At 43.6% G+C, this 16,736-nt stretch overlaps 1 protein-coding gene across 1 annotated transcript in view; it reads left to right on the forward strand.

The window, feature by feature from the left end:
- MYH15 (myosin heavy chain 15) overlaps positions 1-16,736 on the forward strand; it is a gene marked incomplete at both ends in the record, with an annotated part of 149,873 nt that overhangs the window by 132,210 nt on the left and 927 nt on the right. The window contains 8 exon segments of the mRNA XM_081085999.1: positions 59-262; positions 4,666-4,791; positions 7,160-7,255; positions 7,259-7,330; positions 11,043-11,080; positions 11,082-11,118; positions 11,122-11,145; positions 15,936-16,031. Coding sequence (XP_080942125.1) covers positions 59-262; positions 4,666-4,791; positions 7,160-7,255; positions 7,259-7,330; positions 11,043-11,080; positions 11,082-11,118; positions 11,122-11,145; positions 15,936-16,031 — 693 coding nt within the window.

The raw sequence follows: 16,736 nt of genomic DNA on the forward strand, positions 1-16,736 counted from the left end.
TGCAGATTCCATTGAAGTCAGAGGGCCCTATGCCCCTGGCCCATGTTTTCTCTTGCAGGACCTGTGGGTGCATCTGGACGACAGCACACACCTGAATAGTGAGCTGAAGGAGCAGGTGGCTATGGCTCAGCAGCGCAACTCTCTTCTCCAGTCTCAACTGGAGGAACTGAGGTCCTTGCAAGAGCAGACAGAATGTGGGCGCAGGCTGGCGGAGGAAGAGCTCCTGGAAGCCATGGAAAGAATCCATATTTTCCATACCCAGGTGCGGCCCATAAACTCTTCCCATTACCTGCATCAGCTGGTTGAAGGCAGTGGTTTACACACACGGGTCAGCCTGTGGCCATGCACAGTTGCCATGTTAACTCTGGGTGTGGCATGCGAGGCACAGGGAGAGCCTTTAGCTTCAGAGGAGTGGTCACACTCTTTATTTATTCCCCAGTGTATGAGTTTCCTAGTGCTGCTGTAGCAAAGTTCCACAAACTGGGTGGCTTGAAACAACAGAAATGTATTCTCTCATGTCTGAAGGCTAGGAGACAGAAACCAAAGTGTTGGCAGGGTCATGCACCCTCTGAATCTCCTAGCTCACTATGGTTTGTTGGACATCTTTGATGTTCCTTAGTTTATAGATGCATCATTTCAACCCTCCACCTTCACATGGCATACTTGCTGCATGCCCTAAAACCATCTTTCTTCCATGAGCATCTGTCTCTGTCCAAATATTCTCTTTTTATAAGGACATCAGTGATTTTGAATTAGTGCCCACACTGACAACTTCAACTTGATTACTCTATAAAGATCCTATTTCCAAGTAAGGTAACATTCTGAAGTATTGGGGATAAGGACTTTAACATATTTTTTTTGGGTAGGTTCATAATTTGACCCATAACACTAAGCCTTGTGCCAGAAGAATGGACTGTCAGGGCATTCACAGGATGCTAGGGAGAGAGAGATGGAACATTCCCTAGTGTTCCAGAACTTCTTGCCTGCTTCTAAGCCACATGTTCCCCAGCATTCCAGGATTAAAACAACAACAAAAGAACATTAGCAATAAAACCTCCTGCTTCAGAGCCAGAGATAGCTAACAGTTCTGAGTTGCTGCTGCTGTGCTGTCAGGACTTTGGCTTCTCGTTGAAGGTTATGTAAGTGATGCAAAACAAGAATTCTTAGAATATTTGCCATTCTTAGAGAATCAGGAAAAAAGTCACAGTGGTTAGGACAACTGTGTATAGTAAATGGGTCATTCAACAAACATTTTAGGGTACCCACCATTCCTTGGACAGGTATACACGGTATAGATACAAAATGTCTCTATTATCCTAAAAGTGTCACTCTCATGATGTATACATCCCTACAGACAGCCTTCTCTGACCATTCCAGGCTTAGGTAGATGCACAGCATACTTAATCTGAGTCGTGAAGGATAAGTAAGTAGCCAGCCAGGTAGAGAGGAGCCAAGGGCAGAGGCATGGGGAGAAGAGGTAAATTGGGAATGTTAAGGGAAACTGATATACTCACTAGAGCATGGGGTCAGGATGGGACAGATCAGCAGAAATGATCTAAGTAAAAGCCAGGTCACCAGGGACCTTGAGTCTGAGACCAATGGATTATTGAATTCTGTTTTCTGGCTTATGAGGGTCTGCTGTGAAATTTTAGGTAGCTGAAAGTGAAGTTGCTAGGTTTATATTTTAGGAAGTTTACTCTCATGATTGTTATGAAGGGTAGATTAAAAAACTAGGGGAAGAACTACCATGCTCTGGGGTATTTAGGAATGTCTGCAGGGTCATTTTGGTTTCCACAGCGACTGGGAAGTGCCACTGAAATTTAATGGGAAAGGTCCAGAGATGCTAATATTCCTGCGAGGTGCAGGATAATCCTACATCACAAAGAATCTCCCCTCCCAGAATGCCAATTGTGTCCCCACTGAGAAAAAAGGAAGTATAAACCAGAGAGTACCAGCTGGAAGGCACTACAACCAGACTGTGCCTACAGTTTGGCTGCTGTGTCCATGCACATGACACAAACCTGTTTGGATACCATGTAGAATAGAACAAACAGCCTGTAGGTGACGTGTGGTTCCCAGCAGTATAACTCACATCAACAATCTCAAAAAGGCTGATCTAAATACAATGAGTGGGATTCTTATAGAGTAGAATATCATTTTTTTAAATGAAATCATTCACTATCTGTAGTACTTAATAGCTATTGGTAACAAATCATTTGCTATGCATATTATAACTGACTAGTGGCCCGTTGCACGAAGATTTGCACAATAGGCCTTCCTTCCCCTGGCTGCCGGCACCAGTTTTCCTCCAGCACCCGGGACCCAGGCCTTTGTTCCAGCTGCATTAGCGAGGCTTGGCTTCTGTGCTCCGGCTGCTCCCAGCCCCTCCTTTTTTTTCCAGCTCCTCGAGGGGAGGCCAGGGCTGGCTGGAAGCCTGGGTTGCCCCCGGTGACCAGGCCCCCAGCCACTCCTTGAGCAGAGCCCAGGCCCCCAGCCCCTCATTGAGCAGAGTCCAGGGCCTGTGGGAAGCTTGGCTTCCTCTGTCACTAGGAGCAACCCAAGCCTCTTGCTTGCTCCAGCTCCGTGGCCACCACCATCTTCAGTCATCTTCAGTCTTCGCTCTACGCCTGCACATGCAAATTAACCACCATCTTTGTTGGGTTAATTTGCATAGTTGCTCTGATTGGCTGCTGGGCATAGCGGAGTGACACCAATTTGCATGTTTCTCTTTTATTAGTGTAGATAATGCGCCAGTGAGTCCCTATATGATGAAAACCACTATCTTAAAAAAGAAAAACCACTAGCCTAGTGAGAAGTGAGGCCATTCATCAACCACACATAGAGAGGAGGAGATGGATGGGGGGTGGGGGGGGGTTAGGCAGTAGAGAGAGCTGGTCTCTAGAGCACATTTCTGAAAATGTGGGTGAGCAAGAGAAGCTACCACAAAAATGCAAATTCTCAGGTCTCACCTCAGACCTGTGGAATCAGAAGTTCTGCGGTGGGAGCCAGGAATCAAGCGAGTCCTCAGGTGATGCTGCTGGTCTAGGCACTACCTTCCACCCAGCATATCTAGGGGACACTATGTTGCACCTAAGGACCCCTTCCCCTTGAAAATCACGTGGGGACACCCTGCAATGACTAGAACACTGTCAGTCTTCTGATAACATAATGAAACTTTTACCCAACCTTCTTAGGCCCTTCTGCATTCTCAGACCTCTAAAACAAACATCTGAGGCCAAAGTTATCCTTGGCTAATTACATGTGTCCTTTTCAAACCTGCTCTGTGACTATCTAGATTACCTTTCCACACAATACCCCTTAACCCTGCTTTTTCCCGAAAAGAACCAATTAGAGAGTCATTCGTCTTGAAAAGGTTTTTTTCATGAATTTATTTTTAATCTTTAACTAAGGATATGGTTTTATATTAATTTTAGAAAGAGGAAGGGAGAGGGAGAGAGAGAGACAGAGAAAGAAACATTGCTTGGTAGGCACCCTGACCAGGGATCAGACCTGTGACTTTTCGGTGTATGGGATGACACTCCAACTAACTGAGCCACACTGGCCGGGGCTCAGCTTGCAAAGGTTTTAACCATTATCTCCCTCACAGATTAGCTGATTCTATGTACAAACAAATCACTTTTAGCTTCCTATACAAAGACATCCTTTCCCAGTAAAGTGCAGTGAGCATCCAGAATATACTTCAGAAAAACACACTTACCCACCCCAGGCTGCACCCAAGGCAGTGGGAAGCCTGGGGGTGCCCAGAGCCTGGCTGTCCCTTAAGGACAGAGGATGGCAGCCTTGATGGAGATGTTTCATGCCACCAGGGAAACAGGGAGGAACCTGTGGGGCAGGAATCTCTTTCTTTTTCAAAGGCTCAGTCCTGCCACCGAGAGAGACACTAGCTGGTGGAAGGTGAAAGGACAGTGAGGAGAAATAAAAAATAGAAAGCTCGTGCCTTTTATACACACTCTCTATGCTCAGGTTTCATACCTTCAGAAAATCTGTGCTTCAAACGTGGACCAAATAGCAGCAAAAGGAGCTCCAGCCTCTTGTCACACCCCAGGAAGGAAAGAATTAGGACAGCACCAGCCACAGAACAAAGGATTCTCCCGCGCAGTGTGGTGGTGGAGGGGGGTGTCAGGGGGGGAGCTCATCTCAAAGACTCTTCCCACCTCCTCACTGCAAAGCCCCATAGGAAAGGGAGGTAGATAAAGAGGAAGACTATTGCTTCCTGGAGCATCGTGCTGGACACTGAGTGTTATTCCCCAGCCCCCTGCTCCCCGAAGGGCTGCAGTTGACCCTGACTTCTGCCCTGGGACATTTGATCTACCCCATCAAAGAGCTCAGGCAGAAAAACATGGTGCAGCAAGTTGAAAACCAAACACGTGTCCCCGGCTTGTAGGTTACCTGGACCCATTTCTCCTTTCTGATTCAGGCTGTCATCTCTTTGTTACTGAATGGTTGAAATCGCTTCCATTCAAGTATGCCTTTGATGGCAAGAGGCTTTTCTAACCTGGCCTCCTGGGGTTGGAGATGTTGCTGAAGTGACTGTGGCTGACTAGAATAAAACTCAGCCTTGGCCTGAGCCCTGTCCCAAACATATTAGCTTGTGTTTGCATCGCTGGTCTCAACTTGCTTAAGGAGACGGCTGCTTGTCCTTAAAATACAAGTCTGCTCGGCCAGAAGAAGAAACTGGAGGTTGATGTTGCCAGGATGCAGAAGGAAGCCAGAGAAGCCATGTGGAGGTGTCGAAATGCAGAAGAGAAGACCAAGAAGACAGCCGCTGCGGTGGGTGCACTGCCTGCCTGCTCACTCCTGCCTTCCAGAGCTGACTGGAGCAGCAGCCACTGGTCGGAGGCCACGCTGCAGCCCAAAAGGATTCCTTTGATTCTCCAAACAGCCAGGAGGAGGTTAGCTCACCTCTCTGCTCTCTGTTCCCATTTTGAAGAATTAGGCCAATTAACTCCTCCCCTCCAACCTCCCTAAGGCAATGAAAAGAAGCAGTTGAATTTCTATAAGCAAAACCTTATGAAAGCAAGAGATTTAAAAAAAAAACAAAAAAAAACTTAAGCCACTTAGTGCTGTGAATCGATATATCTAATGTGTAGAAACAATTCTTCCTGTGTTTACTTACAAATAGCTATGTTGCTAGAGAGTGTAACGGTTTTATGACTATGCTCTGGGAAAAAATGCTTATTTCACTTAATTCTTACAAGCCATACTGCTTACTGCTCATGTAGCAGAATAGGTTGATAAAGAGGAGCTTCAGGGGTGGTGTGTGCCTTCTTTATTTACAACTTAGAAATTGGTGAGGGCGGTGCTTTTCCTCAATGACACTAAGCTCAGGGTTGCCCCCCAGCCTTGACTGCACCTTTGTGGGAACAGGAGGAAGGCCACCCTCTGGGCACCCTCTGTGGGCAGATGCAGCACTCCTCTCAAAGGATAAGCGGAATAAAATGCTCACCAAAAATAATTCAGGAAGGAGGGTGGAGGGAGAAGGTGGAACCAGCCTTGCAGGTCCCAGCTGAGTGGGCTTGGGCTTGATTTCAGCCTCCACTCACCCCAACCCCATCAGGTGATTTTGTGTAGTCCAAACAACCCACCCTAGGCAGCAGCTTTGACCTTGCTGGATGAAGGGAAGCTGCTCCTCTTGCTGAAAAGGGTATGGGAATTGGGGAGGGAGACAAGATATTCAATTCAATTTTACATTTGTCATTTTGAAATTCAAATGAAGGGAAGAGCTAGTGTCTGTGTTTGCCTGACTTATTTCACCTTGGGGAGCTGAACAAATCTTTTGCACCACAACCTGGCTACCTGGTCACTGTACGATCTGGAAGAATGGAGAAGCATGCCTGTCACTCGCCATTTTGTATCAAGACAGACACTTCTGCTCTCTGATGGGGAAGGGGGTGTGAAAGCTTGAAAATGTTTGGCCAAGGGAAAAATAATGTGCTTAACATTTATGCAAATCCACATAGATAGAAAGGAATAAAAAGAGCTTCTAGATCTGCTTGGTAAATTTATGTAGTCATACATTATGAAGACTGTATATGCTTAACTTTGCTTTTTGAAGATTTTCTTGACTAAGTTGAAAAATGAACTCACTACCTCTCACCACCCTTGAATTTTCCAGTAGTTTAGCTATGAGGCCTAACCTCACATAACAGCCCAGAGTTGCCTTCGTAATTTATTCTTTGCCCTCACCATCTGCATAGACGTCTCACACTTAAATTATACAGATGGTTGGTAACCTGATAGACAGAGAAGCTTTGCCTGGGAGGATAGAGTTCTTACATTAAATGCACTGAGAGATTCAGGAAACAGTTCTTAATAATTGCATCAAGACACTAAGCCCTTGTATATACAGCCAAAGCCAAAAGCGGGCTTCACAAGCAAGAATTAACCTACCGTGTGCCCGATTATTGGCATGCGGAACAGCTGTTGCTGCCAAATTCCTGGAGCCTAACTTGTTTGCAGTTGTGAATCATAGAATCATAGAAGTGAGTTGTGAAAAAGATTCTCATAGGCACGCCACACTTTTTCCTGGTGCATGATGTTACAGGACATGTCTCAGTGCTTTGTTCAATTAAAAGTTCTTGCTTCGCCCTGGCCGGTGTGGCTCAGCTGGTTGGAGTATTGTCTCGCACACTGTAAGGTCATGGGTTTGATTCCCATAAGGGTACATACCCAGGTTGCGGATTCAATCCCCTCTCAGGGCACATATGGGAGGCAACCATTGAGGTTTATCTCTCACATCGATGTTTTTCTCTTTCGTTCCCTCTTTCTTTTTCTCTTTCTCTCCCTCTCTCTTCCTTCCTCTCTGAAATCAATTTTTAGAAATTTTAAAAAGTTGTTGCTTCAGTGGCTCATCTTACTTTTAGCATAGGGTGTTGGGTAATAATGTCCATAAGGTACTTCATCTTTTGTCTGTTTCCGCCACCCCTCACCCTGATTTCTTCAGTAGCTGCTGCTATCGTGAGTGCCTTTACTTCATAAATCTGAGGGCCACGGACACTAGGGAGAGCCTGATGGGAAGAGATTACATACACAGAAGCAAGGCATGACATCTAGTTAGGTCAAGAACTGAAGACTGTGGGTAGAAATGTTAAGACCAATTGGCTACCAGATGATTTCCATCTTTTTCCTGCTTTTCTAGGTAGCAAACATGTCAGAAGAACTGAAGAAGGATCAAGATGCCAATGCCCACTTGGAGAAGATGAGAAGTAATATGGAGCAGACAATTAAAGACTTATAAAAAAGGCTGGATGAAGCTGAACAGATGGCCCTGATGGGGAGTAGAAAGCAAATCCAGAAACTAGAATCCAGGGTAGGAGTTGGCCTGGGTAGTCATGGGGTCTTGACAATTCCCAATTCAAGTCCACATTGTCTGGAATAACACCAAATAATCCATACCTCCCTCATCACTTTTGCTTCTGGTGTTTTCAGATCTCTAAGAGGGTCAGATTTCAGTGTTTCATTCTTTCTTGTTTGACTTTGGGCCATTTCTCTTGGACTGGATTAAATCTGCCTTCCCCATTCCTGCTTCCTGAAATGCATCTCTTCCCACTCACCTGCACCAGCTCTGGACTCTCCAGAGCCAGGTGACCTCCTGTTCCACACACTCCCTTACAGTCTTGCTGTTGTTGCTTCCTTGGCCCATTTCCTAACAGCCAGAGAAGGGAAACAACTAAATCAAGTCTCAAGAAAGACAGAGTGAGGATATAGTAAGGGCTGACAGAAATGATATAGTACCTGCCTTCAGGGAGCTTAAAAACAAATAGAAAGACCTATCTTGAAAATAGGATTTTTAAAATTATTGAATCAATTTCAGTGACTCTGTACAGGTCATGTGACAAATGCTACAGGATGGAAAGAATATTTGACTGGGATTTGATGGCTCAGAAGGGCCTCTGAAAAGTAAAGTATTGCCTTTGCTCATTTATGGTGTACCCATACAATGGAATACCAATGTGCATTTATGGTACCACATTCATATAGTCATGCTGTTTTAAAAGAAATGAGGAAAAGCTCTATAATATGTCCTGGAGACCATGCCTACAGTATGATGATAAAAGGTGCAGGCAATGTGGAGAGTGTACAGTCTTTTGTGCAAGAAAGGGGAGAAATATGAAGTTTTGTGCACATATGCCTATATTTTAAAAAATAAATGGTGACAGGATAAAACAAAGACTAATAAAAACAGCTGTTCAAGGAGGGGGATGCAGAGATAAAAGTTGGACCTGCTGAATGCACCTTGTCGTTTGATTGCAAAATCATATAAAATATTTATATGCTTCATAATTAAAAAGTTTAAATCAAAGAGGAAAATAAAACAAAGCAATCCTTAACATTTTAGCACACATGGAAGCAAACGAAGCTAACTGTGGATCAAGCTGGGAGCCACAGAACACAAAGAACAATGATCCCCGTGACTTGTGAACAGTGTGCTGTTTGTACATCTCTCACAAAGTAGATCTAAGGATAAAAAAAAAAATACAAACAGCAAATGAGGCAAACTGCACTCATAGTTTCAAAATAAGATACTATTATTGCTACTAGCAATAATACTAATATAATTATTTATTCAACAACATATATAAGAACCAAGGTTTATAGGATAAAGAAAAAGCTGGTAGGCATAAAATCAAAGAACTTAGAATATGCCTTTTTTTTTCCCTAAAAAGACAAATGATACTAGTATTTCTACTCAAATTTAAGATGACAAGATTTAATTTTATTTCCAGTTGCTGTTTGTTCACTATTGAGGCCTAGAACTAATGATAAATCAGTAGCAATGAGCTCCTAAATATCAGATGATACTAAAGAATTACAATTAACTTTCTTTAAAATAAAATCACAATAGCATCCTATATAATAAAAGTCTAATATGCTAAGTGTCCAGTCATCCAGTCAGTCGTTCAACCAATCAAAGCATAATATGCTAATGATATGCTAAGGCCACTCAACCACTCTCTATGACATGCACTGATGACCAGGGGCAGACAGTTGATTGGCCGACCAGTTGCTATGATGTGCACTGACCACCAGGGGGCAGATGCTTCGACCAGTAGGTTAGCTTGCTGCTGGGGTTTGGCTGATCAGGACTGAGACAGATGGGCTGGACATGCCCTGGAGCCCTCTTGCAGTCCCTTCCCAGCTGGCCAACCTCCTGCATCCCTCCCCGGCCACAATCGTGCACCAGTGGGGTCCTTCGGCCTTGCCTGCACCCCTTCACAATCCAGGACTTCTTGGGCGATGTTGGAGAGTGGGTTTTGGCCCAATCCCACAGTCCAGGCCAAGGAACCCCACTGGTGCATGAATTCATGCACCAGACCTCTAGTTATTTATTAAAATTACATAAAGAAATATTTATAGGTAAAGTTACATGATGTCTAGGATTTGCTTTAATAAAGTGATTTTTCCCTGAGGTGTTTTAATCACTTAAGAAACACAACAGCCCTAGCTGGTCTGGCTCAGTGGATAGAGCATCAGCCTGTGGACTGAATGGCCCTGGATTCAATTCCAGTCAAGGGCACATGCCCAGGTTGTGGCTTGATTCCCAGTAGGGGGTGTGGAGGAGGCAGCCAAACAATGATTCTCTCTCATCATTGATGTTTCTATCTTCTCCTCCCTCTCCCTTCCTCTCTGAAATCAATAAAAAATATATTAAAAAAAATACACAACAGCCCGGGCCAGTTTGGCTCAGTGGATGGAGTGTCGGCCTGCGGACTGAAGGGTCCCGGGTTCAATTCTGGTCAAGGGCATGTACCTTGGTTGTGGGCACATCCCCAGTAGGGAGTGTGCAGGAGGCAGCTGATTGATGTTTCTCTCTCATCAATGTTTCTAACTCTCTATCCCTCTCCCTTCCTCTCTGTAAAAAATCAATAAAATATATTTTAAAAAAATACACAACAAAATCGTAAAGGGTAGACTCTGTTAGTCTCATGTTCCAACTGATAGAATTGTGTGTTATGCTCCTATATGACAGTGGTCTGGAAGGTTTTTCTTTTTAATAGGCTTCATTTACAAGGAACGTGCAGGCCTGCTGTCTGCCCATCCCCTGTCATATCTCTCTGAAAAAGAACAAGGACAGAGTGGCTAAAGGGTGGGAGGAGGTGAGGGGAGTCAGAGATGAGGTCAGATATTCCAGGCACATTTAGCCTCGGGGCATTGGGCTGTGCAGTGCTAAAGGGTGATCAGGACTGCCTGTCTGAGAAGGTGGCATTGCTTCAAGAAGAAGGCAGGGAGGAAGCCCTGAGCACATGGGCAAGAGAAGAGCAGGCAACACCCTTCCCCCATCAGCTCCCTACCTCTTTCCTGGTTTATTTGACCTCAAATCACTTATCACCATCTAACATACACTATATGTTACTTTGTTTTGTTTGTGTTTCCCCTCATTAGAACGTACACTCACAGGGGAAAGAGATTTTTCTTTTATTCCTGGCTGTATCCTTAGCCCTAGGGTCTGGTGTGTAGTAGGCATTAAATATTTGTTGACTGAATGTCATGTTAACCTTGTTTGTATAACTCTGGAAGGCTACAGATTGTTAGTCTGTACTATAGCTCTCCTACAAAGCGGGGCTGTGTGTGACATATGTGTGGCATAGACTCAGGGTTTGAGTTCTAGAGGACTGAGCATGGAGAGAGAAGTTTAGGATTAGGTAGTGTGTTGGCTGAATCCTTAAAGTGTGCTGTATAGTTTATCCTCTCTATGTGCTTACATGCATTCATTCATTCATAAGTGTGTGTATGTGTAATTATGTCATCTAAGAGGGGAAGCTGTCACCTCTGTATGCATTAGCCTTTCATGTCCTTCGGTCTAAACAGTCCTTAAGTGGACTCACCTAAGTCAGCCAACTCACTTTTGGCAAGCGTTTTCTGAGAGGGCTTGCCCTGCTTAACCACTGCCAGAAAGAGAGCAGACACATCTTCCTTTGATGATTTTGCTCTCTTTCAAGTGATCGTGCCAAATGGCCAGTACAATGCCAGCGCGGCTTGCTCCCGGCCAGCCTGTGGTCTGAGATCATGATTGTTTGCAGGTTTGTGAACTGGAAGGTGAACTGGAAGGCGAAATCCGTCTCCATGCAGAGGCAGAGGGGAGCCCACCCGCTGGAGTGATGCACCAAAGAGCTGACCTACCAGGTATGCGGGGAAAGCACCCCCTGTCAGTCCAGCTGGGCTCCGTCCTGGAGAAATGGGCTCCATCAAGCCAGACATGGCCTTCCAGGTCTCCTGCACTTCTCTCTCCATCTTCACTCTCCCTCAGTGGTAGACACTGACTCACCCTCCAGGGACCCCATGCTATTAGTGGTTTGGGTTGGTCCCTTTTCAGAGCTCTCAGGAAGCCAAATGTGAACGGCAATTTGCAATTAGAAGTAAAAAGCTATTTATACTGTTCCTATTTTCTCACACATAATGCCTGCAGCACTTTCAGAAATATTCCTTCCTGTGAGAGCATGAGTGGGAACAATGTGTAAATGAAGTGACTGGCAGAGATGGGTGGCTACCCAGCCAGCAGGTTACATGGACGCTGACTAAATTGAGCAGGGGACATTTGCACTTCTCTTTTCTAGTGGCACAAACACTCGAGGCCACTGAGGACTCTATCTGGTGCTGGTGCCAGGTGAACACATAGCAAATTGCTAACAAGAGGCCTCCAAAGCTTTCCGTTTTCCTGCTAATATCGGTCTCAGGCAACTAATTGAAAAGAGGTGGGCAGACTTCCTACCAGTCATTAATACACTTCTAAAGGAACAATAAAATCCTTCATTTTTCTTTTTCTTTTCTACCCTTTCTTCCTTTGTCTTCAAGTGGAGTAGACAGAGATTCCATGATAGCAGAGGCCTGTATGTCTGTCTGACACTCTGTGCATCTTCCTGGCACAGGCGAGGTGAATATATTTCAGTGGCTGAAAACAGATGCAGAGGTCACTTTCTAGCCCTTTCTCCTGCACAATACAGCTTATGTCAGTGAAAAGAAACTCATTCTAGGCTCCCATGTCTGCAGCCACTTCTGCAGCACTAAAGCAGGGTCTGCCCGTCCTGACCCTGGTTCCTGAGGGGACACTGTTGTGTTAGAGGCATCAAAGTCTTCCTCTCTGCAGCTGGAAGAATAGTGTTGATCAGAAAGCTGAGCGCTTCAGAAGCATCGCCTTGGGCTCATTAAGATGAAATGAGCTACTTGTGCAGCTTGTCTTTACTGAGTAAGTGGTTCTTTCCGAAGACGAGCTGGTCTGACACTTCTTTAGGCCATGCAGGTATAGCGAAGCCACTGCGGGGTGAGCCATGCATGGTATGTGTGGCTAAGGCAGCACTCACCTGGGGAACGTGAAGGAGGTGCTGTTCTATTCTTCTTTTGAGGGGGGTGGGGGAAGTCACCAGTGTGAGGGAGTGAACAGTACTTGTTAATGTCTGAGTTTTTCCTTTTTTTTTTTTTACTTTCCTATGGATTATTTTTACTGTTTTCTTTGGTGTAATTATAGAACAAAACACCAAAGCTTTTTTAATTTTTGAATACTGTTGTTCCAAGCACTGCATTCTTGTTCTATCATGTTAGATCTTTATTTCTTCATAGCAATAATCTTAGTATTCCCCAGGTACTGTTATATTTCTTAATTTCTTCCAACTGTCTGCACAATAATTAGAGTGTATCCATTCAGTTATGCAATGACTTTCTGCCATCAAATCAGATAACAGCTGTTGAACACTTATTTTATGCAAATATTAGTCTAAATCCTTAAGTTTAAGAGACATTAGAGAGCCCTCTACATTCCTTAATATCAGTACCAGATTTTGAAAGATTCAAGGTGGATGCTGTGTCAATTGTCTGCCCTCCTTTAATATCAAAATAACCATCAGGACTATGATGCAGGATGTTTTCCGATAGAACTTCATAGCTGCCAATTAAAAATGTCACTTTGAAAGGGACATGAATATGGCTTTCCTTTCCTAGGAAACATCCTCTGGGGAGATCCCACTACATTAGAAAGGGTATCAGGTGTGACCCCATCCACAACTGTTCGATGGCCAATCCCACTGAGCACTTATCTCCCCTCACATGTCCTTCTAGCATTTAGAATCCCATCCTACTTTTTCTCTCCGCTGCCTAGAAAAATGTGCTGCAAGACGTAAGATTAGAAACTTGTAATTGTTGAAAAGGTAAAGACAGGTTTTCTGCCCCCGCTCTTCATCTGCCTACTCAATTTTAACCTTCGACTGCTTCTGATAGTCAGGGACCTGTGGGCAGATGTTATTTAATCCTTATAAATCTAATTATAGAGATGGCATCTTTATTTTTGGAGGAAACAAAATTTGGGCTTGGGTGGGTCCTCTAGGAACCAGATGCCAGGATGGAATTAGAAGCACGAGATTTATTGGAGGTAACACCTGGGAAAGATAGAGAGGAGAGCAAACAGGGTTCAGGCTGAGAAAGCCTACAGACCACTGTAGCGTCTGACACCTGTGAAGGGAAAGGATGAAGGAAGGAGGATTGGACAGAAGGAGCCTCATAGTGCAGTGCTACTCTGAGCAAGTCTCCAGCACAAAAATTGCCCATCTAGGAGTCCCATGTTCTTCAGACCCTAGTAACCGTGCGGTGCCTATTTATCGCTAGTGGGTAGTGGCTGCCTGGGGAGTTTATGATCTCAAATGCTATGGCAGATCCCAGAAGCACTGCAGTTGGCAGTTTTCAGTAAACTACTCACAGCTGAATGGCAAGTTTCTTGAAGGGAAATTTGAGTGGTGCCCAACTCTGGTTCCCACAGTTACTTAATGCCTCAGAGTGAGATGCACATGAGCCCAAGCCTAACAAAGGCTTGCCTTCCCAAACAGGAAGAACACTACCAGCAGCAACCACTTCTAGCCATTTTCAGTTTTCTTCTGTGAGGCCTCCTTCACCACACAGTAAATTTATTGACCTCAGCAAATTGATTTTAGGCAATTAGAGCTCTGTTGGTTTTAGAACTTTTTATTCACACAGAATTCTATGAATCCTCAAATTTCTTAAACCTGAGAGGTAGCGGGATAAGCAGATGACAACAGAAAAGAGATTTTATTTTTAAAATGGACTTTTCTCGTTGTCATCAGGTTATTCTTTAATATTGGTCCCTGGCTTAATAAGCTGAAAATTAGTAATTAGTTATCTACTGTCAGATTTACTTTAAGGTGGGGGTGAGAGGGAGCATTCTAGGCAATCGAAACAGTTTGGTTGAACCTACATTTATTTGTTTCTTTGCTTATAGATATAATTGACATATCACATTGGATTCATTTTGGGTGTACAGCATACTTATTTGACATATGTTTATACTGTGAAATGATTATCACAAGTTTAGTTAATATTCATCACCGTACAGTTAAAATCTTTTTCTTGTGATGAGAACTCTTAAGACTTATCCTCTTAGCAACTTTCAAATATACAATACAGTATTGTTAACTACAGTCATGAGGCTGTGCATTACATTCCCAGAACTTATTCATTTTATCAATGGAAGTGATTACATTTTGACCACCTTCACCTATTTTTTCAACCTCATCCCATCCCTCACTCCCATTGCCTCTGGCAACCACCAATCTGTTCTTATGCTATAAGTTCAGTTTTTTAGATTCTCCATAGAGGTGAGATCACATATCGTCTGTCTCTGACCCACTTATTTCACTTAATATGATGCTCTCAATTTCCATCCAAATTGTTGCAAATGGCAGGATTTCCTTCTCTCTTTTATGGCTGAATAATATTCCATTGTATATACAGAACACATTTTCTTTATTCACTTGTCAATGGACACTTAGGTTGTTTCCTGTTCTATTGTTTGTCTTTTCATTTTGTTGATGGTTCCTTTTGTGTGTGTGTGTGTGTGTGTGTGTGTGTGTGTGTGTGTGTGTATGTATGTGTTTAGTTTGATATAGTTCTACTTACTTTTGCTTCTGTTGCCCTTATTTTTGGTGTCAAATCCAAAAAAGTATTGCCAAGACCAATGTCAAAGAGCTTACCTACTCCCTATGTTTTTTTTCCAGGAGTTCTATGGTTTCAGCCTTAATCCATTTTGAGATCATGTTTGGTATGGTGTAAGGTAGTGGTTCAGTTTTATTCTTTTGCATATGCCTGTACAGTTTTTCCAACACTGTTAAAGTAGTTTATACTTGATGGAATAAGTAAGATGGAGCCAGAAAAAAAACATTTGAGCAACAGGGGTAGGTCTTGATTAAATAAATGTCAAAGGTTGAGATACCTTCTTCTTTGGGAAGTTCAACAGCCCCATTGGGGAGATATCTGAGTTTAAAGGGTGTGGGAAAGGGGGGATCTGCTGACCCTTATCTACCTGCTTGTCTATTCCCTCCTTTCTCCTCAGAATATACAAAGTCTCCACGAAGCACAGCTGCAAAACACTATCTCACTAGATTTCCTTCCTCCAGCTCAAGTTTGGATCGCAATGGTAGCAATGAGAATGCACACAACAACATCCTCATAGTTTATGGAATTTTCCTCACTATCCCTGGTGATGTCCACACCAAAACTACAGAAAACTACCTTTCCTATTCCATTAGCAAAAGCCAGCAGTCAATTAGAAAGTTCAAAGGAAAATTTGGTTTGATTGGAGGGAGAGAGGTGACTGAGAAACCGTAGGCAGAGATGTAGCTTGGTTGGGATGGGAGGACTGAAGACCAGATTAAAACTAGTGGCTTTAACTTCCACTTTAGCAATGGCTGGAAGTTCTGTGGTGAATCAGGAGAAATGACTGTCATTGCTCAGAGCTGTGTTTTTCTTAATTTCTCAGAACTTGGCATGAGTTAAACCCATTTTCCAGTCATAACTCTAATATGAATGACATTTAACAAAGTTTCCTTATGCTTTAGTTCCTCATATGAGGCTACTTCCAATGCACACTGCTGTGTCCTTCAAATCGCCTTCACATACATACCCATGCATTTCAGGCAGAAGAAGGCAAGACATATCTGAGCAGGATGCAGACTCTGATGGATAATCTTCAGCTAAATGTGCAAAGTTACAAGCAGCAAATTGAGGCAGCGGTAAGTGCCTGGGGCGGTTGCAGCCTCATGGATTTCCCAGCAGTTGTTTTTGATTAATGGAGATGTGGGGCCCTGAGCAAGGTGAGCAGCTTGTCAGAGAAAAGCAGCTCAGCTCAAGTCTGCTCATTCTCTGGTTTTTCTCAAGCTAGAATTATCACCCATGGTAAAATTTTGTGCTACTTTTCCCTCCAGGGAGCCAGAGCTCTCTCCCTCAATTTTGTGATTATACCTAAACATGTACAGTGCAAGAAATAAGCCAAGTAAGAGCATGGTATTAAGTAAGGATGGCACATTTTTGGCTGGGTAATCACCCTAGGGCCTTCCTCACCCTAAAACCTTGAGTAAGCACAAATGCAATTCACAGTCCTTTTTCTGATGAGCCTGGACATGACTGTGCACAGAACTGTTATCACTTGAAATGTATCTGCCAACTTTGGGTTAGTATTCATAGCTACGTGGAATGTAAGAGATAAGTGCCATATATATATATATTGGATTATACCTAATAATATCTCTTTAGGGGTTTCAAATTGATTATTTAAATGATTTGGGCTAAAACACTGTTAGAGCTATTATCCGTTGACCAATAAAATTGTAAAGGCTCGCCCCCCTCTACCCAGTGGTAGAATATAATATTGAACTGATAAGAAAACAAACAACACTGGTCATTCTATCACATACCAAATTTGTGCATGCCGGAGGACT

This window comes from Myotis nattereri, assembly GCF_964212035.1.
Source record: "Myotis nattereri genome assembly, chromosome: 3".
Classification (NCBI taxonomy): Eukaryota; Metazoa; Chordata; class Mammalia; order Chiroptera; family Vespertilionidae; genus Myotis; species Myotis nattereri.